The sequence below is a fragment of the Macaca fascicularis genome, chromosome 8 (assembly GCF_037993035.2).
Source record: "Macaca fascicularis isolate 582-1 chromosome 8, T2T-MFA8v1.1".
Classification (NCBI taxonomy): Eukaryota; Metazoa; Chordata; class Mammalia; order Primates; family Cercopithecidae; genus Macaca; species Macaca fascicularis.
Window position 1 is genome coordinate 111,826,138 of NC_088382.1, and position 27,127 is coordinate 111,853,264.

Sequence of the window (27,127 nt, forward strand, 5' to 3'; positions counted from 1 at the left end):
CAATGCCAGCAAATCTTAGTTCATCAACATTATAGAAAAACTAATTTATGAACAAACAATCTGCAAATAAAAGCATTTTGGAAAGGAAAATAAAGCAAGAAAGCCTGAAATGAAAATTCACTAATTTTTAAATTTCAAAAATAATTAAGGAATGATTGAAAAATAATGAGTAGTATTTAAATAACAGATTTCAAAAATACAACATTTGTAATTAAATAAGAAAGGCTCAAGATAAAAATAAATTCAGTTCCAATGAAAATGGAAACTGACGTGGGGCTCGGTGGCTCATGCCTGTAACCTCAGCACTTTGGGAGGTCAAGGTGGGCAGATTGCTTGAGTCCAGGAGTTCAAGACCAGCTTGGGCAACATGGCAAAACCCAGTCTCTACAAAAAATAAATAAATAGATAGAAATAAAAAATACCAATAAGCAAATAATAAGAAAATGGAAACTGAACAACGATGAGTATCACCTGAAGTGATATAAAGCAGAGATGATCTTACAGATAACTCAACCAAAAATGAAAATAAACTTGTGAAATACCCCTGAGTATGGTTATACAAATGCAATAAATAGTATAGAATCTTAAGTAATTGGAGAATAGGCCAAGGAGAGTCAACCTAAAATAATCAGGACTCCAAAACACAGAATAGATAGTATAGAGCTAAATATCAAAAAAACAAAAAGAAAATTTCAAAAATTCAAAATGAAAAGAGAGAGAGCTCAGATATAGAAAGATGGAATTCCCAGGCCGGGCATGGTGGCTCATGTCTGTAATACAGCACTTTGGGAGGCCAAGGTGGGCAGATTCCTTGAGTTCAGGAATTTGAGACCAGCCTGGGCAACCTGACAAAACCTCATCTCTACAAAAAACACAAAAATTAGTCGGGCATGGTGGTGCATGCCTGTAGTCCCCGCTACTCAGGAGGCTGAGGCAGGAAGATCCCTTGAACCTGGGAGGTCAAGGCTGCAGTGAGCAGAGGTCATGCCACTGTACTCCAGCCTGGGTGACAGTAAGACCCTGTTTCAAAAAAAAGGAAGAAAGAAGAAATTACCATCAAGGCTGAAAGATGTTAAAGTGTTGATGAAAACTGACAGGTAACTTATTACAGAGCGCAATACCAATCAAAATCTCAATGGAATTGGTGTGTGTGTGTGTGTGTGTGTGTGTGCTTGTAATTTATTTTAAAAGGCTTTAGAGCAGAAAAGAACGGAAAGTACACAGAGGTCAAGTCCCAAGCGGGCACAGAGGTCAAGTGCCTAAATGGGATTGTTTTTAATTCAAAAGTTAATCTGGAAGGCTGGGCACAGGGGCTCATGCCTGTAATCCCAGTACTTTGGGAGGCCAAGGTGGGCAAATCACTTGAGCCTAGGAGTTCCAGACCAGCCTGGGCAACACAGTGAGACCCTGTGTCTACAATAATTTTTTTTTTAATTAACTGAACGTGGTGGTACATGCGTGTAGTTCCAGCTAATTAGGAGGCTGAGGTGGGAGGACTGCTTGAGCCCTGGAGGTCAAAGCTACAGTGAGCCAGGATCATGCCACTTGCACTCAGCCTGGGTGACAAAGAGAGACCCTGTCTCACAAAAAAAAAAAAAAAAAGAATAGAATAAATGGACAGAATCTTGTAAGAACACTTTCAAAAGAAAAGTTTCAATATTTACTCTACAAATTATTAAAATATATGAAACTATAATAATTAAAATGGTTTGTTATAGAATCAAATCTGATAGGTCAATAAGGAAGAAAAAATAGCCATGAAACTGATTTTAGTCTAATAAAATCTTAATAGATAATAAAGAAGACAGTGCAAGTCAATGAAGAAAGGATAGATTACTTAACAAGGCAAATTGAAAAAACTTCCTAAGAGTGTTTGAAATAAAATTAAGCTAAACTCTAACGTTTTAATATATTATATTTATGCTAAATCCTACTTAGACTAAACAAATTCCAACTGTACTAGAGAGTTAAAGGTTAAAAAACCGAGAAGAAAATATGTGTAATTAATTTATCTCTGGAAGAGGATTACATAAAATTTAAGGTTTTGTATGTTAAAAGAACAAAAATTAAAAAGCAAAGGAAAAATCGGGAAAATATATGAAATAAATATAAGCAAATGTATATTTTATATTATATTTGTGCTATAAATATAACAAATGCTATAAACGTATACTTGTTGAAAGGACCCAATCAGTCACTGTACATTGGGAATACACCAATGAACAAGCAAGCATGACCTCTTCCTTTAAGGATAATAGACTACTGAAGAAATAACCTTAAAATAGTGAGAGCACTCAGAGTTAAATAAGAAAAATGTTAATATTAAACCGGAAACAAAAGCAAAAGATAAAAGTAGGCAACTACAGAAAAAATACAAATGACTAATATCATTATGAAAAGTGTTCAATTTAAGTAATAAACAATGCAAATAAAACCAATAATGAAATACCAATTACCCCTATCAAATTTGCCAAACGTTTAGCAAATTAATCTAAATTCTGGTGAGAGTATGGTAGAAAATGTTTATACATTGCTAGGTGGGGCTGAAAATTGTTATAAAATTACTGGAAAAAAAAATCTGCAAGTATGTATGTATGCATGGCTTTATAACTTAGTAATTCTACTTTTTGTGATCAAGCTTAGAAAAATAATATAAAGGGAGGACAAAGCTCATATATATGTAAAGGTATTCATTTTACACCATAGTAAAACAAAAAACCTGGAAATAATCTAAATTTCTAATTATAAAAGTCAAATAAATGATTCATTCATTAGCTCATATATCTAACAAAACTACTATTTTCAAAAGGTGCTTAATGCCATAGAAAAATGATTGCAGTATTTTGCCAAGTGGAAAAAGAACATCTCAACTCCTAAATATATGAATGATTAAAATATGTTTATATATCTAAATTGAATTAAATGTAGAAAAAAGTCTATAAAGAAATCCACAAAACAGTAAATGTGGTTCTCTGTGTGTTGAGATTAATTTTTTATTCTCTCAATTCTCTATAACAATCCTATATGACATTTCTAACAAAAGTTATTAAAAATTTAAAGACATGAAAAAGCAAAAAGTAATTATACGAAGCATTTTATGGCATTTAAAAAAATACTTTCACATACACTATTTCATGGCATTCTAACAAAATGGTTAATTTTTATAGTTGAAGAAACCAAAGTTCAGAGAAGTTAAGGATTAGCATAGGCAATAAATGTTAACTGAATAGCTATAATAGCCAAAACATTGAGAACAGAAAGATAAATAAAACAAAGTCCCTGCACTAAGGAGCTTAAAGTCTAGCAGAAGAGAGAAATAAGAAGTACAATACATACTATGGACTCCAAGATATGGACAGGTGCAGGTTTCAAATGGATACATAAAAGAAAGAGTGGCCAATTTCACCTAATTGATCAGGAAAGTTTTGAGATGTCTCTTCTGAGAAGGTAATCCAAAAAAGGTTAAAGAAAAAAAAAAGTGGTAAGAAAGATGGAAAGGGTATAGCAAGCAGAGGGAGACCAGGTTTAGTTACTGATTGGATGTGGCTGAAAAAGAAGAAGCAATCTAAAATGACTCCTAGATTTCAAATTAGATGACTGGAAAAGAAGGATAGAGACACTCAATGAAATAGGAAAAACAGAAGGAACAACAAATTTTTGGAGAAAGATGATGAGTTTGATTTCTGAAATAACAGGTTTGAGACAACTGGGGGAACTTCAAGGAGAAAATGTCGAACATGCACTAGCATACATGGGTTTGGCACTTAGCAAAGAATATCTGGGACAAAGGGTAAGTTTTGGGAGTTATGAGCATTTAGATGGTAGCTGATTTCATGACAGTAAATAAGATCAGCCAAGAGGGCATATACAGTAAAGGAGCAAGGCCAGCGCGGGAACCTAGGAGGACACTGATATTAAGAATGACCAGGAGGCTGAGGAGAAATGGTAAGAGACACAGGAGGAAAATGCAGTGTCTTAAAAGCAAGATGACGTGACTTCCTATTTTAATTACCAGGATACCTGTGTCACCATAGCATTTTTCAGGAGAAAGAAAAATAAATGGGCTGGGTACAGTGATTCATGCCTGTAATCCAGCACTTTGGGAGGCTGAGGCAGACAGATCGCTTGAGCCCAGGAGTTCAAGACCAGCCTGGGCAACATGGTGAAGCCCTGTCTCTAAAAAAAAAAAATACCAAAATTAGGTCAGGTGTAGTGGCACCTGCAACAAGGGAAGGCACCTGCAACAGTCCCAGCAACGAGGGAGGCTGAAATGGGAGGACTGCTTGAGTCCAGGGAAGGCGAGGCTACACTGAGCCATGATCGTGCCACTGTACTCTAGCCTGGGTGACAGAATGAGATCCTATCTCAAAAAAAAAAAAGATAGAAAAGAAAAATAGATGAACATCAAATATGAATACAAATATAGCTAGAAAAACATTCCGTTCCTTACTTCATCTCTGCTGATGAGTTCATTGGAAAAAGTGAGTCCTGGCATAAGACCTCTCTTCTTTAGCCAGAATATAGCAGCAAAAGATCCTGAGAAGAAAATTCCTTCTACAGCAGCAAAGGCCACCACTCTTTCCCCTGGGAGACATAAAATCATTTCAGTTTTTGAAATATCAGATACCGCAAACATTTGCATATATATATGCAAATATGTATATTTGATAAATAAATTTAATAAATATTTATTGATGTATATGGTGTATATATATCAATAAATACCATGACTGTTTGCAAAGAAACAAAATACACAAGTTAGTGCCATGGCCAAAGATCTCCATAGGAGAAAATGTGCCACCTCTACCTACTGGAGCAGAAAGGTATGCCTCCTTCAAATCCTCTGTCAGACAATGGACTTCTATAGGTCTTGGTGTCTGGACAAAGAAGGACCTTCCATACTCAAAACAACAGGTGATTTATGTGTGCCCCACACATGACTGTGAGTGCAGGTACATGCATATGTGTGCAGTATGTATACATATGTGTGTGTGTACTAGACTGGTGAGTAGAAGGTAGACTTTATGACAAGTGTCTTCCTCTGAAAGTAGGAGAGGTTGCTTAAGTTTATATTTTCAGAAACTTATGGTATCTTACAGACCATCTGCAAACATTTCAAAAACCATTGGCATGGATCTGCAATTTAAAAAAAATAGATAAGCCCAACTGAGGATAATAAGTATTATCTATTAGATAAAATATCCCCATAAAATAAGCAAAAGTACGTTTTCTGCTAAATACGAAAGGGCCAATTTTAAAGGTTACTCATTGTTAGGCAAGGACTTCATAGAAATCCATCTCCTATTAAGAAACTGTCTACAGTGGCAGCATATCTGTAACATTATGCAGGATGATCAGAGCTCTAACCCAAAAGGTCATTCACAAGGTGCTTATGTCACCACACTGCATATGCTTGAGAAATGTATTTATATATGTCTAAGGAGAAAGGTTTGGTCTATTAGACTGTGAGATACAGGCAGCTGAGTGCTTGAGTGCATTACAAACCTTTTTCATAGATGACATCACGGTTTATACCTCAGTACATGTCACAGGACCACACACAAAGAAGTCACTTAATAAACAAGTCCTAGGCCGGGCGCGGTGGCTCAAGCCTGTAATCCCAGCACTTTGGGAGGCCGAGACGGGAGGATCACGAGGTCAGGAGATCGAGACCATCCTGGCTAACACAGTGAAACCCCGTATCTACTAAAAAATACAAAAAACTAGCCGGGCGAGGTGGCGGGCGCCTGTAGTCCCAGCTACTCCGGAGGCTGAGGCAGGAGAATGGCATAAACCCGGGAGGCGGAGCTTGCAGTGAGCTGAGATCCGGCCACTGCACTCCAGCCTGGGTGACAGAGCGAGACTCCGTCTCAAAAAAATAAAAAAATAAAATAATAAAATAAATAAATAAACAAGTCCTGAACTGACTCATTGGAACCTATAGAAGTACTAGATGAGAGAAGACATTAAAATCCACTCTAGGCTAAGTGCTGCAGTGGCTCACATCTGAAATATCAGCACTTTGGTAGATCGAGGAAGGAGGATCACTTGAATGCAGGAGTTAGAGACCAGCCTGGGCAACATAGCAAAACCCCATCTCTACAAAAAATTTAAAAATTAGCTGGGTGTGGTGGTGCACACCTGTAGTCACAGCTACCTGGGAGGTTGATGTGGGAGGAATGCTTGAGCCCAGGAGGTCAAGGCTGCAGTGCGCTATGATCACACCACTGCACTCCAGCTGGGCAACAGAGTGAGCCCATTTCAAAAATCATCATCAGCATAATCACTATTCTTAAGATAGAGACTTGTCATTAGTTTAACATATAACTTACTGTATCTTTTATCTTACTATTAAGATAACTTATAGTTATTGATACATTTTTCATTGACATTAAGGTAACATCAAAAGGATAATTATCTGTAAGGGAAGTAGACTATAATTAAATACAAACGTGAATAAAAGAAAAATTGATATTTTTATTTTTATTAGAGAGTGGGGTCTTCCTCTTGTCACCCAGGCTGTAGTGCAATGGCGCATTAATGGTTCAAACAGTCTCAAACTCCTGGGCTCAAACAATGCTCTCACCTCAGCCTCTGACGTAGCTGGGACTACATGCGTGCGTCACCATACCTGGCTAATTTTTTTATTTCTTTAGAGCTAAGGTCTCTCTATGTCGCCCTGGCTGGTTTGAACTTCTGGCTCAAGCCATCCTCTTATCCCAGCCTCACAAGTAGCTGGGATTATAGGCACAAGCCACCGTGCCTAGTGGAAAATTGGTATTGTAACCATGCTATACATTCATGTGAATACTAAAGAATGAAAATCATAACATAGTTATAGAAGGCTATTCTTTTTTGGAGAAGATTAAAGGATTACAGGTGGCACATTTTACAATTGTTTGAGATATATGTGAAATAAAAAGAGGGTTCCAGAACATTTCTCCTAAAAACTATAGTGAATGTAAAGGCCTCATGATTCATTTTAGAGAGGGGAAGGTTGGATATATTTTTAAGATACAGCTGACCTCTATGATGGCAATGTACTAAGATTGTGTAGCTAATATTTTTTGAGGCTTGAAATAAAATTTCATTACATATATTAAGTTTTAATCTATATATTTTAAAGTTCTTTAAAAATATTTTAAAAATTAAACAAGATGCCTCAATTTTTAAAAATCTATACAGATATATAATAAGGAAAATTTTTGCTCTATAGGAATTGAATCTTGTTATAACATAAACTTTCAGACAAACTAATAATTTTTAAAGAAATATTCTTAGTTTCTCTTTAGCTAAAAATAAAGGCTTATAAGAGTCTGGATATAAGGAAAGAATAGTTGCTATGCTGGATCTTAGTGCAAAAGGCACTAAGAAGGTCACCAAAAATGTTAGGCAAAACCCTAAGCCAGATGAATGAGCTTTCCTTGTCAACTTATAGCTACTAACGGTGCAGGTAGCCCAATCAGTTCATAAAATAGCACTTCCTCAGCTGGTTAAAGGAAAGTAACAGTGTGCAGCAAAGCAAGGCGATATTTCCATGTTACTGTCTTTTAGCTCCACTCCCAAAAACGAGAGTCACCAATGCACTCTTCACCCTTTCCCCTTTCCCTGTTCCACTCTACATTCATTCAACTCCCCCTCCACAATTTTAGAACATGTTCTTTCCTCTGAGACCCTAAATTAGAACCCGAAATGGGGTTTCCCTTGAGATTAAGCAATATGAAGAATCTAGCTGGAGTCCTCATGTAGTTACATAGTGACTGCCAGCCTTCTCTGTTTTCTCTATTTCTAGGTTGTCCTTCTTGGGTAGTTCATGAAATACATGCTTTCTGTGGGCCTGCTCATCATTTTTCATCACTACTTGTCCATACTAGTATTTTCAGTGTATATGGAACACTCTGCCTTTTCCCTTCTTTTTTCTCTAAAGCCAGCATTTCCCATAGTCTTTCTGAAGCTCCTTGTGAGGGAATCAACTGAATACAAAAATGCAGATTTCTCAGTCCCATCTGGGCCTCCTACATCACTTTTGGCAGGATTCTTAAGAGTTTTTCCACAAATTCTCCAGATGATTTTTACATATATTGAGAACCAGTGCTTTTCTCATTCCTATTTAATTTTTTTTTTTTTTCTAGAGTCTGGGTCTTGCTCTGTCACCCAGGCTGGAGCACAGTGGATCATAGCTCACTGTAGCCTCAAACACCTGGGCTTAAGTGGTCCTCCTCCCTCAGCCTCCCAAGTAGCAGGGTCTACAGATGCATGCCACCATACCTGGCTAGTTTTAAAATTTGTTGTAGAGATGGGGGTCTTGCTTTGTTGCCCAGACTGGTCTTAAACTGCTGGCCTCAAGTGATCAACCTCAGTCTCCCAAAGCACTGGGATTACAGGCGTGAGTCACCATGCCCGGCTGCCTTTCTCATTTTCGAAATGAACTGAAGGCAAGGAGGCAAACATATCTGCTTCATCCCTGGTATACTACATGCTGGCCCATATATGCACTACATCACTGGTTCTTCAGTGTGGTCCAGGAGTCCCTGAGAGATCTACAGACCCAGGAGACCTGTGAGGTCAAAACTATTTTCATAATAACATTAAGGCATTATTTATTTTTTTTAACTACCAGTCTCTCATACTTTACAATGGTATTTTCTAGAAGCTACATGACATATTCATAATAATCTGAAAAGCTAAATAAAATATTCCTCCCTTTTCTAACTATAATATGTATTTAAATGAGGCATATACTACATACATATACACTGCAACAAATCAAATGCAAAGGCAGATATGGTACTCCAACTGTTTTCTATTAAGTCGGACATTTAAAAGATTTATAGAAATTTAAAAGCATGCTATTCTTTTTTTTTTTGGGAAAATACAGAAACTTATATAAAAATGTTATCCGTATTAAAATGTAATGGGTTGATTATTGCTATCTTAGAATGCACTAATACATATTTTTAAATTATCTCAATGTTAATTTCTAATGCAGAAATATCAATACCTATAATCTACCCAAGTAAAGGCACTTTGGAGCTCTTAATAATTTTTAAGAGTACAAAGAGGCCTGAGACCAAAAATTTTGAGACTTGCTTCCTCACATAATGAATAAAACCAAAAAGTAAAGAACACCAATTAAAAACAGATAAGAATGAGATGTGTACTTAGAGCTATCCAAATGAAAGATAGAAATATTTTAATTAAATTTAGTAAATATTTATTGAGCAACTATTATGTGTAAGACATAATATGATACACTTCCTTAAAAAAATGCTATGGGATCTCAAGTCAGCCAGAAGGGTGTTTGCATTTAGCTTACCTATGAAAAATAAGCCTGTTATTACAAATTGTTTTTTTGTCCTGGTTGATTACACTAATCTTTAGTTTTTGAGAAACTAGATATTTGTTTCCTCAAAAATGTTAAGTTTTCACTTGCTTTAAATTCCTAAAATAGGCCAGGCGTGGTGGCTCATGCCTGCAATCCTAGCACTTTGGGAGGCCGAGGTGGGCGGATCATCTGAGATCAAGACTAACCTGGCCAACATGGTGAAACCCCTATCTCTACTAAAAAATACAAAAATAAGCTGGGCATGGTAGCAGGTGCCTGTAATCCCAGCTACTTAGGAGGCTGAGGCAGGGAGAACTGCTTGAACTTGGGAGGCAGCAGTTGCAGTGAGCCAAGATCACAGATCACGCCACCGCACTCCAGCCTGGGTGACAGAGTGACACTCTGTCTAAAAAAAAAAATAAAAATTCCTAAAATAAACTTAAAAGCCAGGTACAAACTGTGAATTGCTATAATACTCTTGTTATTGCTATATGACTGACTCCTATTTAACTGTCATTATGCACTAACATCTTAACTTTTCAACTTCCAACTTATTAAGTAGAATAGATAACAGCTTTATTTTACCAACACTTTCTAATTAATTATTAGGAATAATGATTTTGGTAAAGGTGCATTTGAGATATTTGTACTCCTTTTCCATGCTGTAACTTTGATTAGTACTGGCTAGTCACACCACATAAAATATTGTCATATCACCTGAGGCAAATCTGATCATATATAAATTAGAGCCACATACCAAAAGTAGATTTTCTATCTGCTATCCATCGCAAGGCCCAATCTGCTTTTTTCTTAACATATGGCATGGTTTCAATTGCATTAAATAAAAATTCCCTGTAAAAACAAAAGAATGAACAGCAAAGTTATTCGCTTGTTTTTCTTTTTTTTTTGAGACAGAGTCTTGTACTCTCGCCCAGGCTGGAGTGCAGTGGCGCCATCTTGGCTCACTGCAAGCTCCGCCTCCCGGGTTCACGCCATTCTCCTGCCTCAGCCTCCCTAGTAGCTGGGACTACAGGTGCCCGCTACCATACCCAGCTAATTTTTTTGTATTTTTAGTAGAGACAGGGTTTCACTGTGTTAGCCAGTATGGTCTCGATCTCCTGACCTGGTGATCCACCTGCCTTGGCCTCCCAAGGCGCTGGGATTACAGCCCTGAGCCACCATGCCTGGCCTCACTTGTTTTTCTTAATTGGACTAAACTTAATCAGAGATAATAACTGTAACTCTATGGTATGATACCAGATCGGCAGTTTTTATACATTTTTACATGCCCATAAAATAGAAATAAAACTCAAATTATTAGTTTGAATCTGATTCATACAAAACCAGCTAAATCTGAGTATTCAGTTTCTAAACAGAAGATGCTACTGAACAGTTCTTAAAGATAAAATATCTAAAGGTTAACTGGTTCTATAACAAGTTTTTTTTTAAACTCAATACATTATTAAGCAATAAAAAATATTATGCTCAGAAACTTCCATACTTGAATCTTTCCTTAACATTGAATTTTGGAATAAATTCTGATCTGAATATAACCAAGCCATAAGCAATATTTTGTAAATAAAATCCCAACAATACCTTTTCTTGGGATCTCTGATGTAAGTGTCTATCAGCAAACTGTACATCTCTGAATGAACATTCTCGATGAGAATTTGAAAGCCATAGAAACAGCGAGCCTCTGGAACCTGCACCTCCTGACTAAAGCGCTCCACCTAAGAAGAAAGGGAAACAGACATATCCAGTTCTATAGGCTCTCATTAAACACTGCAAATCAGAATCCGGACATCAGCATTATCACTTAAAAACTGCCTGTCACATAACAAACAGGTCAGAAAGACCTTATGGATTATTTTAAGCAGTATCCTAGGCAGTACTGTTTATCCATCAATTATCCGTGGTAAATTAGTTGCACAGTATATATATACACATATATATACATATATACACACATACATATCTATATACACACACACACATTTTTTTTTTTTTTGAGATGGAGTCTCACTCTGTCGCCAGGCTGGAGTGCAGTGGTGCCATCTTGGCTCACTGCAACCTCTGCCACCCGGGTTCAAGAAATTGTCCTGCCTCAGCCTCCCAAATAGCTGGGACTACAGGCACGTGCCAACACACCCAGCTAATTTTTGTATTTTTAGTAGAAATGGGTTTTCACCATGTTGGTCAGGATGGTCTCAATCTCTTGACCTCGTTATCCGCCCACTTCAGCCTCCCAAAGTGCTGGGATTACAGGCATGAGCCACCGCACCTGGCCTATCTTTCTATTCTTTTTAAAAAGAAATTATGCCTTCTGATCAACCATAGTTAAGTTTCAAAATAGGGAGCCAGAACCCAGTATTCTATTACAGAGCTCCAAAGGTTATTAAAGTGCAGGTTCTCTATTAAGCTTACCATCTGAGGGTAAAAATCAAACTCATGTTACTGCACTGTAAATAGTTTTGATTGGTATAATTTATGCTTGATTTAATAACATTTGCTGGTCAAAGGATAAGCAATTCATCAGAAAAACATTTAAAGAGTTAAGCTTCATCTAGTTCATTTTTTAGACATCTTTCCTCTGGCTCAATTTAATAATCTTAATGACATTATCATCATTTAACTGCTAAAGGAGAACAAAAGTTAAATCAAGCAAAAATCTTACCAAATTTTCATTTACAATTCCATCACTGGCTGCAAAAAAGGCTAAGATGTGAGAGATGAAGTACTTCTCATCTGCTTTAAGCTTGTTCCAGTGAGGGAGATCCTTTGATAAGTCGACCTGGAATAAAAAGATTTTCAAAAATTTTAATTTGGAGTTAAGTTCTTCTCAACGTGTTTGGGAAACTGTTGGGAAACTAACTTCCATTGTAAAGTTAAGTAGGAATATCCCACTACCAGTAAACTATGGAAAAAGAAAGATGTTAGCATTGCAAAGAAATAGAACAAAAATGTTATGCTAATAAGTGTATTATATTGAGAATTTTTGTTAAATGATAGATTACAGCTACTCTTGGTGGGGGAGGGGGAACAGCTAAACTACAAGAGGCAAAGGAAATGTTAATTTATTACACCATGGTAACCATTTTACTATATATATGTATCTTATAACATCATGTCGTACACCTTAAACATACACAATAAAATTTATCTTTAAAAAATTACAACAGAATCAAATTTTCTGGCTAATTAAGAAGCTGGCCAGGATGTACTTTAAAAATATCCAAATTAACATAATCTAGTGGCACCAGAGCAAATGAAAGAAGGGCTAAAAGGGGAGTAGGGAGAATAAAAACTAGTCAAGAAGGCACTGAAGTGAATAAGCTAATGATTCTCAACAGTCATTGCTTTAACATTTTATACAATATTTGCTATGGTGTTAGATAATTAAGCACCTATTAACCAACTGTAGCTGCTACTTTACTGCCAGGTAATCAATCTACTTTTATATCCAGAAGTAATGCCAGGCAGGTAACAACCTGAGTTTTGTTTTGGGACGGAGTCTCGCTCTGTTGCCAGGCTGGAGTGCAGTGGCATGATCTTGGTTCATTGCAACCTCCGCCTCCTGGGTTCCAGCAATCCTTCTGCCTCAGCCTCCTGAGTAGCTGGGACTACAGGCAGGTGCCACTATGCCCAGCTAATTATTTATATTTTTTAGTAGAGATGGAGTTTCACCATGTTGGCCAGGATGGTCTCGATCTCTTGACCTCATGATCTGTTCGCCTCGGCCTCCCAAAGTGCTGGGATTACAGGCGTGAGTCACCACACCTGGCCTTGTCTTGTTTTTTTAAAGAGACGGGGTCTCACTATGTTGCCCAGGCTGGTCTCAATCTGCTGGCCTCAAGCAATCCTCCTACCTCAGCCTCTCAAAGTGTTGGGATTACAGGTGTGAGCTACCACAGGTGACCAATAATCTGTTTTTTTGTTTGTTTTTGTTTTTGTTTTTTAGACGGAGTCTCACTCTGTCGCCCAGGCTGGAGTGCAGTGGCCGGATCTCAGCTCACTGCAAGTTCCGCCTCCTGGGTTCGCGCCATTCTCCTGCCTCAGCCTCCCAAGCAGTTTATACGTAGGCATGGTTTCCATTGGGAATGGAAATATTTTTGAAAATGTTCATTAGAATTCGTCTTTGGAATTAAGGGAGATATACTTTAGAATTTGGTGAAACCTATAATTTAAAAATTGTCTATTTTTTAAATTTTTGAGACGGGGTTTTACTCTGTCACCCAGTCTGGAATGCGGTGGCACAATCTCAGCTCACTGCAACCTCTGCCTCCTGGGCTCGAGCAATCCTCCCATCTCAGCCTCCAGAGGCACAGGTGGGACCACAGGCGCACAAAACCATGCCTGGCTAATTTTTTGTATTTTTGGTAGTGACAGGGTTTTGCCATGTTGCCCAGGCTGGTCTTGAACTCCTGAGCTCAAGTGATCTGCCCGCCTCGGCCTCCCAAAGTGCTGGGAGTACAGGCCTAAGCCTCTGCACCCAGCCAAAAATTGTCTTTCAATGTACCCTGTCTTGGTCAGTTCTGGGGGCTATAACAAATTACCATTGACTGGGTTGCTTAAACAGCATACTTTTATTCTTCTTTTTTAACATTTCTGGAAGCTAAATGCCCAAGATCAGGATGCCAGCCTAGTTGGGTTCTTGGTGAAGGCCCTCTTCCTAATTTACAGATGGCCACCTTCTTGCTGTATCCTGACATAGCAGAGAGAGATCATATCTCTCATGTCTCTTCTTATAAGGGCACTAATCCTATTCATGAGGGCTCCACCCACATGATCTAATTACCTCCCAAGATCCCACCTCCAAACAGCATCACACAGCATATGTAGACATCATTTTGACAGGGACAGGAGGCAGGGAAATTCTGGGCAGAAGAAGGTGGTCCCCGGCGAGGGCTCCACCCTCAATCCTGGAACTGCAGCCCAAAGTGACAACATGCATTCCTGTTCTCCCACTCGAATGTTGCCTTTTCCAAAACCATCTGTGGCCCTGCTACCCCACCCTATGCCCATAAAAACCCCAGGCTCTACCAGCAGAGAAGAGGAGAGGAGAGGAGAAGAGGAGAAGAGGAGAAGCAGCTGGATGCCAGAGACTATGGTTGAACATCAGAGAGAAGCAGCTTAACTTCAGAGGGACAGCTTGACAGCATCCTTTGGAGAGGAGTCCACTCTATCCTCTTTCCAGCTTCCCTTCCCACTGAGAGCCACTTTCATCAGCAATAAAATCGTCTGTATTCACCACCCTTCGATTTGTTCATGTAATCTGATTTTTCCTGGATGCTGAACAAGAGCTCGGGTGCCACAGGTGTGGATGCTAAAGGCTGTCACACTGACCCTCTGCCCTCACTGGTGGAGACCAACTGTTTCATGTGAAAAGGCAGAGGGCCCACTGAACTGTTAAAACAAGCCATCCACGGACAGCAAAAACTAAAAGAGAGTTGACTATAACACATTCCTTCTGGGTCTTCAAGGGTTGTGGGTACTCCCCACAGATACTGCCACGAGGCCTGCATGGAGTTTTGCTCCTGCTGGTGCCCAAAAGAACTTGCCCAAGCTCCTGCACCTGCTCACCTGCATGCTCCTTCCCTCAAGGGGTTGAGCACAGTGGGTTCAAGTGAGTGGAGTTTGCCCCTGCCAGCGCAAAAGCGGCCAGCTAGCTCCAGCGTGTGAATTCCAGTTCCCACCTGCGAAGGGATCAGAGAAACTATCCTGCTTCAATTTTGTCAGAAAAAATCTTTTAAATATTTCTCAGGATTAACTTCATAAACAGTTGAAATATGTAACTGTCCTTGTCTTTTGCCTTTCTTCTATTTACTCTAACAAAGCCTCACCTTGGCACAGTAGCTCATGCCTGTAACCCCAGCACTTTGGGAGGCCGAGGCACGCAGATCACGAGGTCAGGCATTCAAGACCAGTCTGGCCAACATGGTGAAACCCCGTCTCTACTAAAAATAAAAATAATTAGCTGGGCGTGGAGGCAGGTGCTTGTAATCCCAGCTACTTGGGAGGCTGAGGCAGAAGAATCACTTGAACCTGGGAGGCAGAGGTTGCAGTGAGCTGAGATTGTGCCACTGCACTCCAGCCCAGGGGACATTGGGAGGCTGAGGCAGGAGAATCGCTTGAACCCAGGAGGCGGAAGTTGTAGTGAGCCAAGATTGTGCCACTTGGCAACAGAGAGAAACTCTGTCTCGAAACAACAACAATAACAAAACAAAAAACACAAAGCCTCAATCTCTTTGACCTTTCCAAAAAGGACTTAATGTCCCAACTTTTTAATCACATGCTATTTTCCAAACCCTTTTTCCCATTGATTTATTCTTTAAGTGTTTGCTGAGTACTTATGCTATTTTCCAAACCCTTTTTCCCATTAATTTATTCTTTAAGTGTTTGCTGAGCACTTACTGCACACCTGACACTGTGCTAAGCACTGGGGATACAACGGAGCAGGGTGGAGGAAACATTTGTCTTCATCTTTTAATATGCAACCTAAAAATCAAGTTCTGTTCTATTAAAAGCTCAACTTAGGTTTAACTGAAGGACATCTTCTTCATTCTAATATATTATAACCCCTCACTTTTTTTTTTTTTTTTGAGACAGTCTCACTCTGTTGCCCAGGCTGGAATACAGTGGCATGATATTGGCTCACTGCAGCCTCTGCTACCCAGGCTCACGCGATTCTCCTGCCTCAACCTCCGAGTAGCTGGGATTATAGGCACCTGCTGCCATGCCTGGCTAATTTTTGTATTTTTAGTAGAGACAGGGTTTTACCATGTTGTCCGGGCTGGTCTCGAACTCCTGACCTCAAGTGATCTGTCCACCTTAGCCTCCCAAAGTGCTGGGATTACAGGTGTGAGCCACATAAAATATATGTTTGATATTAAATGTTAATATTGTAAGATGCTTCCTTTTAAATATTAAAATTATCTCTTTGAACACTCACTTTCAAAGGTCTTGTAAACTTTATTTACACTACATTAGTCATATTTCCTTCCTGCCTAGCTTTTTCTTATTTGAGCAAATTCTCAATTTCATCATTTAAATACTGATTCCAAACTATATAATTATCGTAATTGCCTGAGTGGCTTTAAAGAAAAAAGTCCCAAACCCCAGATTTTTGTCTTTTGATCAGGGTTTCTGTTGATCAGCCATATTTAAGAATTAAGCTCAACCATTTAAGCTTATCAAATGGTAATTTACATAATTTGTAAATGAAAAATATGTGGAACTAAAAATGTGTTTGACTTATCTTCAAAATACGTATTTGAATCTTCCTATAATTACCTAAAAAACATGTATCAACCTGTAGATTTCAGTTTTTAAAAATTAGTGCTTCTTTGTTACAGGTCACATATTATCTTTGCTAAAAGATGCAAGTTAATTTCCAAATGAATTTCAAGAATCCTAAGAATCCTAAGTACCTTTTTAACATGATGAACCAAAAAGCCACCTGTGTATTCCACTTGTTCTCTGAACTGTATCTTACAAAAAAACTTTCTAAAAACCACAGACAGTTAGGGACAGTCAGGTGTGTCGAGCATTATGACCCAGTATGAAAATATTGGGTGTTTGTTTTTGTGTGGTTTGGTTTTTTGCTGTATATGTCAACTATAATATAACAAAGATGTTGACAATATATAACACTACAATGTAACAAAGATGGCATATGGGTAAAATTAGTGTAATAGAACTTCAAACATTGGTGCCTTCTGATTTCTCAGTTAAATTTTCCCCCTTCTGTGCATAAAATAGTTTACATTTATTTAGTGCTTACTAAGTGTCAACTACCATTTTAAACATCTCATTAATCCTCATAACAACCCAAATAGCCAAGTACAACTAGCCCAATTTACTGATGAGGATACACAGAGAGGTCATGCAACTTTCCCAGTCCCATATCTAGTAAGTAGTGGCACAGGATTTGTACCTAGGCAGTCTGACCCCATAGCCTGCATTCTTAACAGCATGTGTTTAACATTTATAGAATTAACTTCTTGAAAAAATAGATTCAAATCTATCTATCCAAATAGATACATCTATCTAAAAAGATACATATACAAACATATACAGAACAAGAGTGCTGTACAGGTAACACCCATCAAAGATCAAGACAATAACTATTTGTTCAGTTAGACTACAGGGCAATCATCTTCATGACCACTGTCCTTACCAACCAGCAAATATTTTCTAGTTTGCTGTGTTCAACTGATCTCCTAGATGGAATTAACAGAAAGCATTCTACAGCTGGTCTTTCACAGTGGCAACTCTGTCACGTCTGATGTAGCTGAGGGCATGGCCAAACTGGGAGCAGCACTGTGAATTCCACCTGGTTGACTCAGGAGTGAGTCCATGAAGAGTTTGAAGATCAAACTCTTCATGCAGCGCCTCCCTTTGTACAATCAGATAAGTCTCTCAGTTGGAAGCAGAGTTGCTCCAGCTTTCACTCATTTTTTGACTAAAGCTGCAATTTTACTTATTCTGCCGACCTTATAAGACTAGTGAGACTAGTCTTACTTGGCCATATCAAACTCAAAGTCTGTTTAAAATTTGAAAATGTTGGCCGGGCGTGGTGGCTCATGCCTGTAATCCCAGCACTTTGGGAGGCTGAAGTGGATGGATCACAAGGTCAGGAGTTTGAGACCAGCCTGGCCAACATGGTGAAACCCCGTCTCTACTATAAACACAAAACTTAGCCGGGCGTGGCAGCGGGTGCCTGTAATCCCAGCTCTTGGGAGGCTGAGGCAGGAGAATCGCTTGAACCCGGGAGGTGGAGTTTGCAGTGAGCCGAGATCGTGCCACTGCACTCTAGCCTGGGTGACAGAGTGAGACTCTGTCTCAAACAGAAAAAAAAAAAGAAAAGAAAAAGAAAAAAGAAAATGTTCTAATACATTGGAAATAAAAATCTGGGAGAATTAGATGCCATTGTTGCAGCAGAAAACTAGTTTATAGATAGTAATCTAAACTAAAACATTGAGAACATCGTATTTAGTCTCAGTAATTCCAAAACTTATCTTCTGCAACTGATCTTCTTCAACGTATAAGTTAAAGTTTTTCAATATCCTGTAAAACAAGAAGGGAACACTGCACTATAGGACATGAATGCTCATGAAGGCAATGCCACGTACCTCTTCTGCTGTCCAGAAGGAAGCCTGTGCCTGTTTATACATTTTCCAAATATCAGGGTACTGGATTGGAAAGATGACAAACCGGCGAGAACTCTTTCTTAGGAGGGGCTCTTCATTTGACTTTATTTCATTGTCGTTGGTATCTGAAGATGATGTCTTTGAAAAATAAAGTACAAACATGCTTTTTATATAGACATTTCTCCTTTATTCATACCTAAACATACATCTAGGGAAGTCAGGGAGACGGCACTGGTTTGAGAGCCTGTCAGCCTGGGTTGAATCCTTACTGTTACCTGGTAGCTGACTAATACTGTTAGGAAGTGCGTGTGTCACCATAGGAAGCTGCTTAACTTCTCTAACCCTCAGTCTCCTCAGCTGTAAAGTAATTCCTGCCTCATAGGTTTATTCTGATGATTAAAAGTGCTTTAAACAAAGCCTGGTATACAATAAGCACTCAAAAATTATTGTAATTATTGCTAGTTTGAGGATAAGTAGAAAGCTAGATCCATAAATGTCATGATGGACAAATTTCTAAGTTTGTGAACAAAATGTCCCTTTAGAGTCTCTCTGATATAGAATGCTGGAATGAATAAGCTACTGGTATAAGCTACTTTATTTTAATGTTTTTTCTTTCTGCTCTTCACTGAAATACTATAATATTTATCTGAAAACTCATTACCTACAACTTAACCTTTGTTCATCTTAACCTTCTGATACTCCAATTTGTTACTTCTATTTACATTTTAACATTACTGCATATGATCTCACTGTGGGCTGTCTCAAAGCTTTGTGAATAAAATGAGAAACACAAACCTGTATTCATACTGCTTCAAAATATGACTGCACTCTAAGAGCAAATGGTGCCATGTAGATATATTTAAAATAGTCAGCGGGAACATCAGAAGAGGACCAGAAGAGTCGCACATGCATGAGAATGAGTATAAACAAAGGACATACCAATAAGCTAAACATGTATAAACCAGGATTAGAACACAAACAAATTCTAGACTCCTAACCAAAACTGTCTCTCTCTACTGTGACAGGCCCATTATGTTCCTTACTCCAGCCTCCACCCATTGTCACCTCACCAAAGCAAGTGTTATAGAGGAGGAGGCTAAGCCTTCGCAAGAAGAAAGCCCAAAATACAAGCATAAGGCTATGCAAATACAGGGGGACTTGCATGCTTTATACCTACTGCCATCACAGTACAGATTGTCTTGATTTTAACTATTTGTTTAAAGGTGTGGGCCTCCTCAGATACAACACTTGAGCCCTGGAGAAGAGGAACCAATTTTTATTTGTTGTGATGTTCCCAGAACTTAGGATCGTGCCAAGCATGTTAGCTAAGTAAATGGGCTGCTAATTTCTCTTCTTCCTGTACTCAGATTTCTAGGTACCTTTAGAAAATTGTAATTTAACATAGGACCTCAATACATCAGTGACACAACACAATAACCACTAAATCAATCATATTTTCCCCTCTTCATATTACCCCAAAGGCCTGGGTTAGGTTCTAGATTTAAGTACATAGCTCATTGCAATGTAATTCCCTGTTAATTGTCTATAGTTTCCTGTGCTTCTTGAAAGTAAAAACCATTTTCCCCCTTGTAGAATCCCTGTGCTTAGCACAGTACCTGGCACTTAGTTGGTACTCATTCCACAAATATTTGAGTAATTTTTTTTTTAAGACTGGGTCTTGCTCTGTCACCCAGGCTAGAGTATATAGATCATAGTAGTGTGATCACAGATCACTGCAGTCTCAAACTCCTGTGCTCAAGTGATCCTCCTGTCTCAGCCTCCCAAGTAGCTAGGACTATGTGCACACATCACCACGCCTGGATAATTTTTAAATTTTTTGTAGAGATGGGCGTCATGCTATGCTGCCCAGACTGGTCTCAAACTCCTGGCCTTTGCTAGTTTTGTTACTGAAATTTGGGATATACTGAAAGTATGAAAGTTGGGAACTTCCATACTTTTGTTACTGAAAGTTGGGAAGGACACCACAAGTAGTCACTCTTCAGCACCAAATGCCCTGATGATGAATGAAGTTTTTAAATGATGATAAATAAATGATCTGCTGAAGACTAGTACCTTTAAGTTAGAATGAAAGTCACATTTGTATATACATTCTCCTGTTCTATCCTGAAAACCTGTAGACTCTTAAGAGGAGGAGCTGGATTAGGAGTGTATTACAAAGGATTTTGCAATGTGAAGAGAAGGAGGTTAACCAACATCAACCCTTGAGCTGGGCTAGAGATGACATATTATTTCATAATGCTTAGATACGTGCACAAACATACATTTAAATACAACTTCAGAAATTTCATGCATCTTGGAACTCTAGGCTCTCCAGAGTACCATCTGCGGACCTAATCTAAGAACCCATATTTTAGAAGAAAAAAACAATGTGAAAAAAGATATGATGAGCAGGGCACAGTGGCTCATGCCTGTAATCCCAGCACTTTGGGAGGCATAGGCGGGCGGATCATGAGGTCAAGAGATCGAGACCATCCTGGCCAATGTGGTGAAACCCCCTCTCCACTAAAAATACAAAAATGAGCTGGGTGTGGTGGCACGTGCCTGTAGTCCCAGCTACTCGGGAGGCTGAGGCAGGAGAATTACTTGAACCTGGGAGGCAGAGGTTGCAGTGAGTTGAGATCACGCCACTGCACTCAAGCCTGGCGACACAGCAAGACTCCATCTCAAAAAAAAAAAAAAAGGTATGATGGTATGTGACATTTTTGAAGAATTAGAAGTCATTTTCTATTTGAAGAACTAGAAGTCTGGACTTCATGGTAGTGGGGGACAATGGGAGGAGATGAAACCTAAAAGGCAGCAGAGAACACTTCCCAGTGAACTCTGTGATCCCCTTAATGTCACAAACACCAGGAGAAAATTTCACTTTTAAATGTTTTTATCCTTTTAAAATAGTAATAAAAATAACCAAAACAAATGTTTTATACTGTACAGAAAGGAAATCAGCAAATCATCAATGCATAAACTTGTGTTTCCAGGTTATCTTTCTTTTTTTTTTTTTTTGGATGACCTCAGATGAAAGTTTCTCTTGGTGTCTCTGCTTAACTGAAGAATACCATGAGAGTGAAAAATAGGCAGTTAAAAAAAAAAATTTAAAACCCTGTAACCATTTGTATGGATTTTTCAGAGTTGAACCAAGCTTTTAATTTTTTTTCCAAAGCCAAACAAAATTGAAAAAACAATATTTATAGTGACAATAATACAGTAGAGGCTTTATTATGCAAAGCAATCCAAACAGGTACTTGAAAATTGGCTAAAGGTAGGAATCATAAGAAAATGGTGTATTCCTTAAACTATGTGACTTAAACACATCATTTTTTTTTGAGACAGTCTCGCTCTGTCACCCAGGCTAGAGTGCAATGGCATGATCTCGGCTCACTGCAACCTCCGTCTCCCGGTTCAAGCAATTCTTCTGCCTCAGCCTCCTGAGTAGCTGGGATTACAAGTGCCCGCCACCATGCCCAGCTAACTATGGCATTTTTAGTAGAGATAGGGTTTCACCATGTTGGCCAGGCTGGTCTCAAACTTCTGACCTCAGGTGATTTACCTGCCTCAGGCTCCCAAAGTGCTGGGATTACAGGTGTGAGCCACTGTGCCCAGCCTAAACACATACATTTATTTACATTTATTTTTACTAATCTTCTGCCATATGGTCAAACTTTTTTAAACTTGGCTCACCGACTAAAGCCCCAAGTGTTTTGAATATTCCACACCATAATGTATCACCTACACTTTCTAGCTTTAAAATTTTTCTTTTTTTAGAGACAGAGTATTGCTCTTTCACCCAGCCTGGAGTGCAGTGGTATGATCATAGCTCACTGCAGCATCAAATTCCTGGGCTCTAGGGATCTTCCTGCCTCAGCCTGCAGAATAGCTGGGACTACAGACACATGACACCATGCCTAGTTAATTTTTTTTAATTTTTGTAGAGATGGGGTCTTGCTATGTTGCCTAGGCTGGTCTCGAACTCCTGGCCTCAAGCGATCCTCCTGCTGCAGCCTCCCAAAGTGCTGGAAGTACAGGTATGAGCCACCTCACCCAGCCTCTAGTGGGAACAGAAATATATCAGTGCCAGCTGGATGTGGTGGCTGGCCAGGTGTGGTGGCTCATGCCTGTAATCCCAGCATTTTGGAAGGCTAAGGTAGGCGGGCAGATCACTTGAGGTCAGGAGTCCAAGACCAGCCTGGCCAACATGTTGAAACCCCATCTTTACTAAAAATACAAAAATTAGCCACGCGTGCCGGCGCATGCTTGTAATTCCAGCTACTTGGGAGGCTGAGGTGGGAAGACTGCTTGAACCCAGGAGGCAGAGGTTGCAACGAACCAAGATCACTGCACTCCAGGCTGGGCGACAGAGCAAGACTCCATCTCAAAAAACAAAACAAAACAAAAAGAAATATATGGATGCATGAGAGAGCAGCCTACTAGCCACAGAAACTTCAAAGCTCATGGGTATCTATATTTTTATAGGGTTAGTAAAGGAGCAAAATTGGTTAGTAGTAATCTGATTTTTAAAAAATTGTGGAGCAGGTCGAAGTGGGCTGCTTATATATAAAACACTTTGGCATCTAATAACTCTAACATGTATGCTATTGGGAGCCACTGAAGGTTTTTAATCAGGCAAATAACATAATCAGATGTATGTTTTAAGATTGCTTTTGTAGAAACATTGCTAGATTAGAAGAGAAATTAGAGGCAGATAGAACAATGAAAAGATTATTGTACTACCCATCTCTTGCCTGAACTAGAAACACACAAAAAAATTGATTTAAGTGATATTCAGAAGTAGAATTATTCTTGCTAAAAATTTGAATTTGGGACAAGGGGAAAAGGAACAGTTAAAGATGCCCTTGATGTTTCCAGCTCCAGTAACTGGGTGATAACAAGACATAAAAAATACATAGAAGGTGCTCAGTACCTGGAGAATAAATGAATAAATCAGACAAAAATTTTGCTTCTCACATTAAATGTTTAACAGAAGTTTAACTCCTCCCACCAAGCCAGGTGATAACAACAAAGTTACAAACACAAAGTCAACTAGGTCATTAGAAAAGATAATGAATTCAGGTCCTGTGTGGTGGCTCACGCCTGTAATCCCAGCACTTTGGGAGGCCAAAGCGGGCGGATCACGAGGTCAAGAGATTGAGACCATCCTGGTCAACATGGTGAAATCCGGTCTCTACTAAAAATACAAAAATTATCTAGGCATGGTGGCGTGCACCTGTAATCCCAGCTACTCGGGAGGCTGAGGCAGGAGAATCACTTGAACCCAGGAGGCAGAGGTTGCAGTGAGGCGAGATGGTGCCACTGCACTCCAGCCTGGCAACAGAGTGAGACTCTGGCTCAAAAAAAAAAAAAAAAAAAAAAGGAAAGAAAGGAAAAATATAATGAATTCAGTTTCAAGATGTCCAGTAAGCAGTTAAAAATATAACACTGCAGAACAGGAGTGATGGAGATCCCATTAGTGGCTGCCAAGGGAATGGATGTGATTATCCAGAGAGAACATACAGAGTAGCAAGACAACTAAGGATACAGCTTTAGAGAATGCTGATATTTAAAGGGCAGATGAAAGAAGAGGAGCCAGCTGAGATTAAAACAGACTGAAATGGATGCAGGACAAGGAAAAGCAAAAGTAGGAATGATGTGATTTGGCTAAAGCAAAGGATCCAGACTTTTAAGATAAATCAGACTAAGAAGTTAGGAATCAATTTTATGGCCAAAGATCTTCAAACACTTGGAGGTCTGGAAGGCTCATACTCCAATTCTCCCCATTTGCCCCCATTTGCTGGCGTTCACTGCAGGGTACAGTTTGAAAATCTGTACCCCACAGATTTGGGGGAACAAATAGTCATGGAGAGTTTCTGAATGGGAATTAACATGAATAGAGGTTGCATTAGGAAGACTAATCAGAAACCCACGTATAGGATTAATTGATACAAAACTAGATTTTGCAAGCAACTAACGAAACAATTTCAAAGATGGAAATGAGGACTTGAATAAAGATGTGGCAGTTAGCATGAAAAAAGCAGCTTCAACAAGACTTCACCAGCCTAAGGTGTTGGCCAGGCTTTTTGGTAGGAACTGCGCCCCTTTTGGGAGTTTTTTGGGGGGTACAGGGTCAGTAACACAGAGGCACTGGTCTAATGAAGGATTAACTTGGCAATGGTAATTAGGATTGAATGGCAGGTAATATAGGAGATAGAGAAACAACAAAATTATTGTAGCTGCACAGGTGTGAAGCGATGAGAATTTGAAATAAAGTTTAGCAGTAGGCATTCCTTAGTGACATTCTACTGTCTTTTCCAGAATGGTACTTTCAGTTTCTGACTGACTCAATTTCTGGTCATCCAGTTGGGAGATATGCCTGGGCATGTCAGGACAACAATTTAGGTCAAGATTCCCCAGCAAGCATCTATGATGCCCCAGTCTAGGCTGGCATCATACCAGGCTCTTACCTCTCATCCAGCCCCAATTCTACCACTTCTGTTTCTTTGCCTTTATGTCTCTTCTACATCTGTAAAATATCTGCATGTTGTCATAGTCATACACTACTTGTAAGTATCATTTTCATCCCACAAAATCTGACAGAACAAATGGGATACTGGCCCAGGTGCAAGAACTTGGTTTTAAATTTAGCTCCACTACTGAGTCCTGGGCATGCCATTTAATGTTTTCTGGCCTAAACTTTATCTTGAAAATAGACTACGAATTAGATTAGCAATAGTTAACTCTGAGAAACTGACAAAAACTATGGACCCCTTTCTCAGAAGATTAACATCTGCACATAGAAAATCTACATACCACTTCAGACTTATAAAGCCCCTTCTAGTCTACCTATGGACTCTTTAAGACAGTGGGGGGTTTTTGTTTTTGTTTTAATATGTGTACCAGGATCAGCTGAAGTACTTGTTAAAAATGCAGATCTCAAAAGATTTTGATTCATTATGTTTGGGGTGTGGGTCCAGCAATTAACATTTTTTACAAAATACTCCAAGTCACTCTGATGTAGGTCTCCTATCATGTATGCACTCTGGCATCTAGAAAAACAAAGTGCTTCAGGCATCCCAGCATCTCAAGTTAAAAACTTTTGGACCACTAAAATTCATTCTGAATCTAAAATTCTGTCTGTCTTTGCGGGTCTGTATCGAGATAGGAGTAATAAATAAAGTTTAATATCCAGGTGTTAAGCCTGAATCACTGCTGGTGTCATTAGCATAAACAGCAAAGTCTGAATTTTCCCCTTTGAGTAAGGAAGTTGGTACTAAACGCATTTGTTTAAAAACAGGAAGAAAATGCTTGAGGGGTATTTACAGTTAGTTACTAAATGCTTACAAAAATCAAGTCAAATAAAATAAAATCCCAAACCTGGAATCTACAACTTTCTAAAGAAATGTAGGGCCAAGCATGAATCTCTTGGGGGTGGAAACGTTTGTTTCCTCCAAATCTTCACAGTATTAAAACAAAGGCACCACAGCAACAGGTTCCAGTAGTACAAAAAGCATTTCTCTTGTTCACAAACGACTTAGAAGTATTTACAAAATGACAGCTTGAAAATTATACAGCAACAGTTTAAACTACCATACAATCCTAGAGTCTAACAAATTCTGGTTTATTTTAGGTACTTTTATCAGCATAAGATCTGTGGACAGGATGAACAACTTGGGCTTAAAAGCACTTACAACTTTCGTGGCACTTTGCATAAAGCATTTTCCTTAATTCTCTGTGAAGTATCACTTCCATTGTATAAAGGAAGAAAGTGACCCCAAGATTCAGTTAGTTAAGGAGCCGGGCCAGAGCAAAACCGGCCTCCTACCCTGATTTTTTCATTGGGAGGAGGTCATGAGGAATTCGTATCCCCTTCTACGTGTCATCTTCACCCCATCCACCTGTGTCAATTTCCACACGCGTTCTCCATCCCAAATGGTATGCACCTCTCCAGCAGAGCCGCCACAGTCCTCGTTCCTTGCCTCAGTTTCCCTAGCCAGGGCTCCAAAACAGGGAAGGAGGGTGGGAGAGCGTGAGGCGGATAAACGCAGGGGTAAGTCTCACCCCGGCCTGAGGCCTCCAAGCGTCGTCCTTGGCTGGCTCCGGGGCAGAGCAGCGGAGCGGGACGCAAACCCAAAGTCAGCTCCTTCCTCCGCCCTCCCCGGGGACGGCCTCCTCGGCGCTCGCAACGACGAAGCCAGGCTGCGGCGAGGGAGGGCGGACAGGCCTGTCCTGACCGCGACGAATAACATTTCCTACAGCGGTCCTGCAACTTGCAATCTAACGGGCTGGCGTGTCTGCGGGGAGGGGGAAGAAGCGACAGCAACATTTACCTCATCCAGATCCAGCCCGGCCGCTTCCGGCCTTTCCGGGTCACCCATCGCGCAGACTCCGCCGAAGCTACAGGCGCTGAAGGAACTGAGCTAAGCAGGCTACCTCCAACTACCACAGGCCGCAGGTGGTCCGCTGGTCCGCTGGGTCCGCCCCGCCCCCAGCGCTAGGGACCCGGCCGGCCCCGCCCCGCCGCGCCGGCCCTGCTTTCTCGCCGGTCCATCGAGTGACTCTCCCAGCGCCGGCCTGGCCCCGCCTCCCCCACCTCGGGACTCCGCCTAACCTCGGCCAGCCCCGCCTCCCCGCCTGCGGCCTAAGG

The 27,127-nt window shown here is 39.8% G+C and overlaps 1 protein-coding gene across 1 annotated transcript in view; it reads right to left on the minus strand.

Moving 5' to 3' along the window:
- Positions 1-26,806, minus strand: part of RRM2B (ribonucleotide reductase regulatory TP53 inducible subunit M2B) — a 36,885-nt gene extending 10,079 nt beyond the window's left edge. The window contains 7 exon segments of the mRNA XM_015455091.4: positions 4,451-4,584; positions 10,083-10,177; positions 10,922-11,055; positions 12,000-12,116; positions 18,457-18,612; positions 26,542-26,595; positions 26,597-26,806. Coding sequence (XP_015310577.3) covers positions 4,451-4,584; positions 10,083-10,177; positions 10,922-11,055; positions 12,000-12,116; positions 18,457-18,612; positions 26,542-26,595; positions 26,597-26,806 — 900 coding nt within the window.
- Between the last annotated feature and the right edge of the window lie 321 nt (positions 26,807-27,127).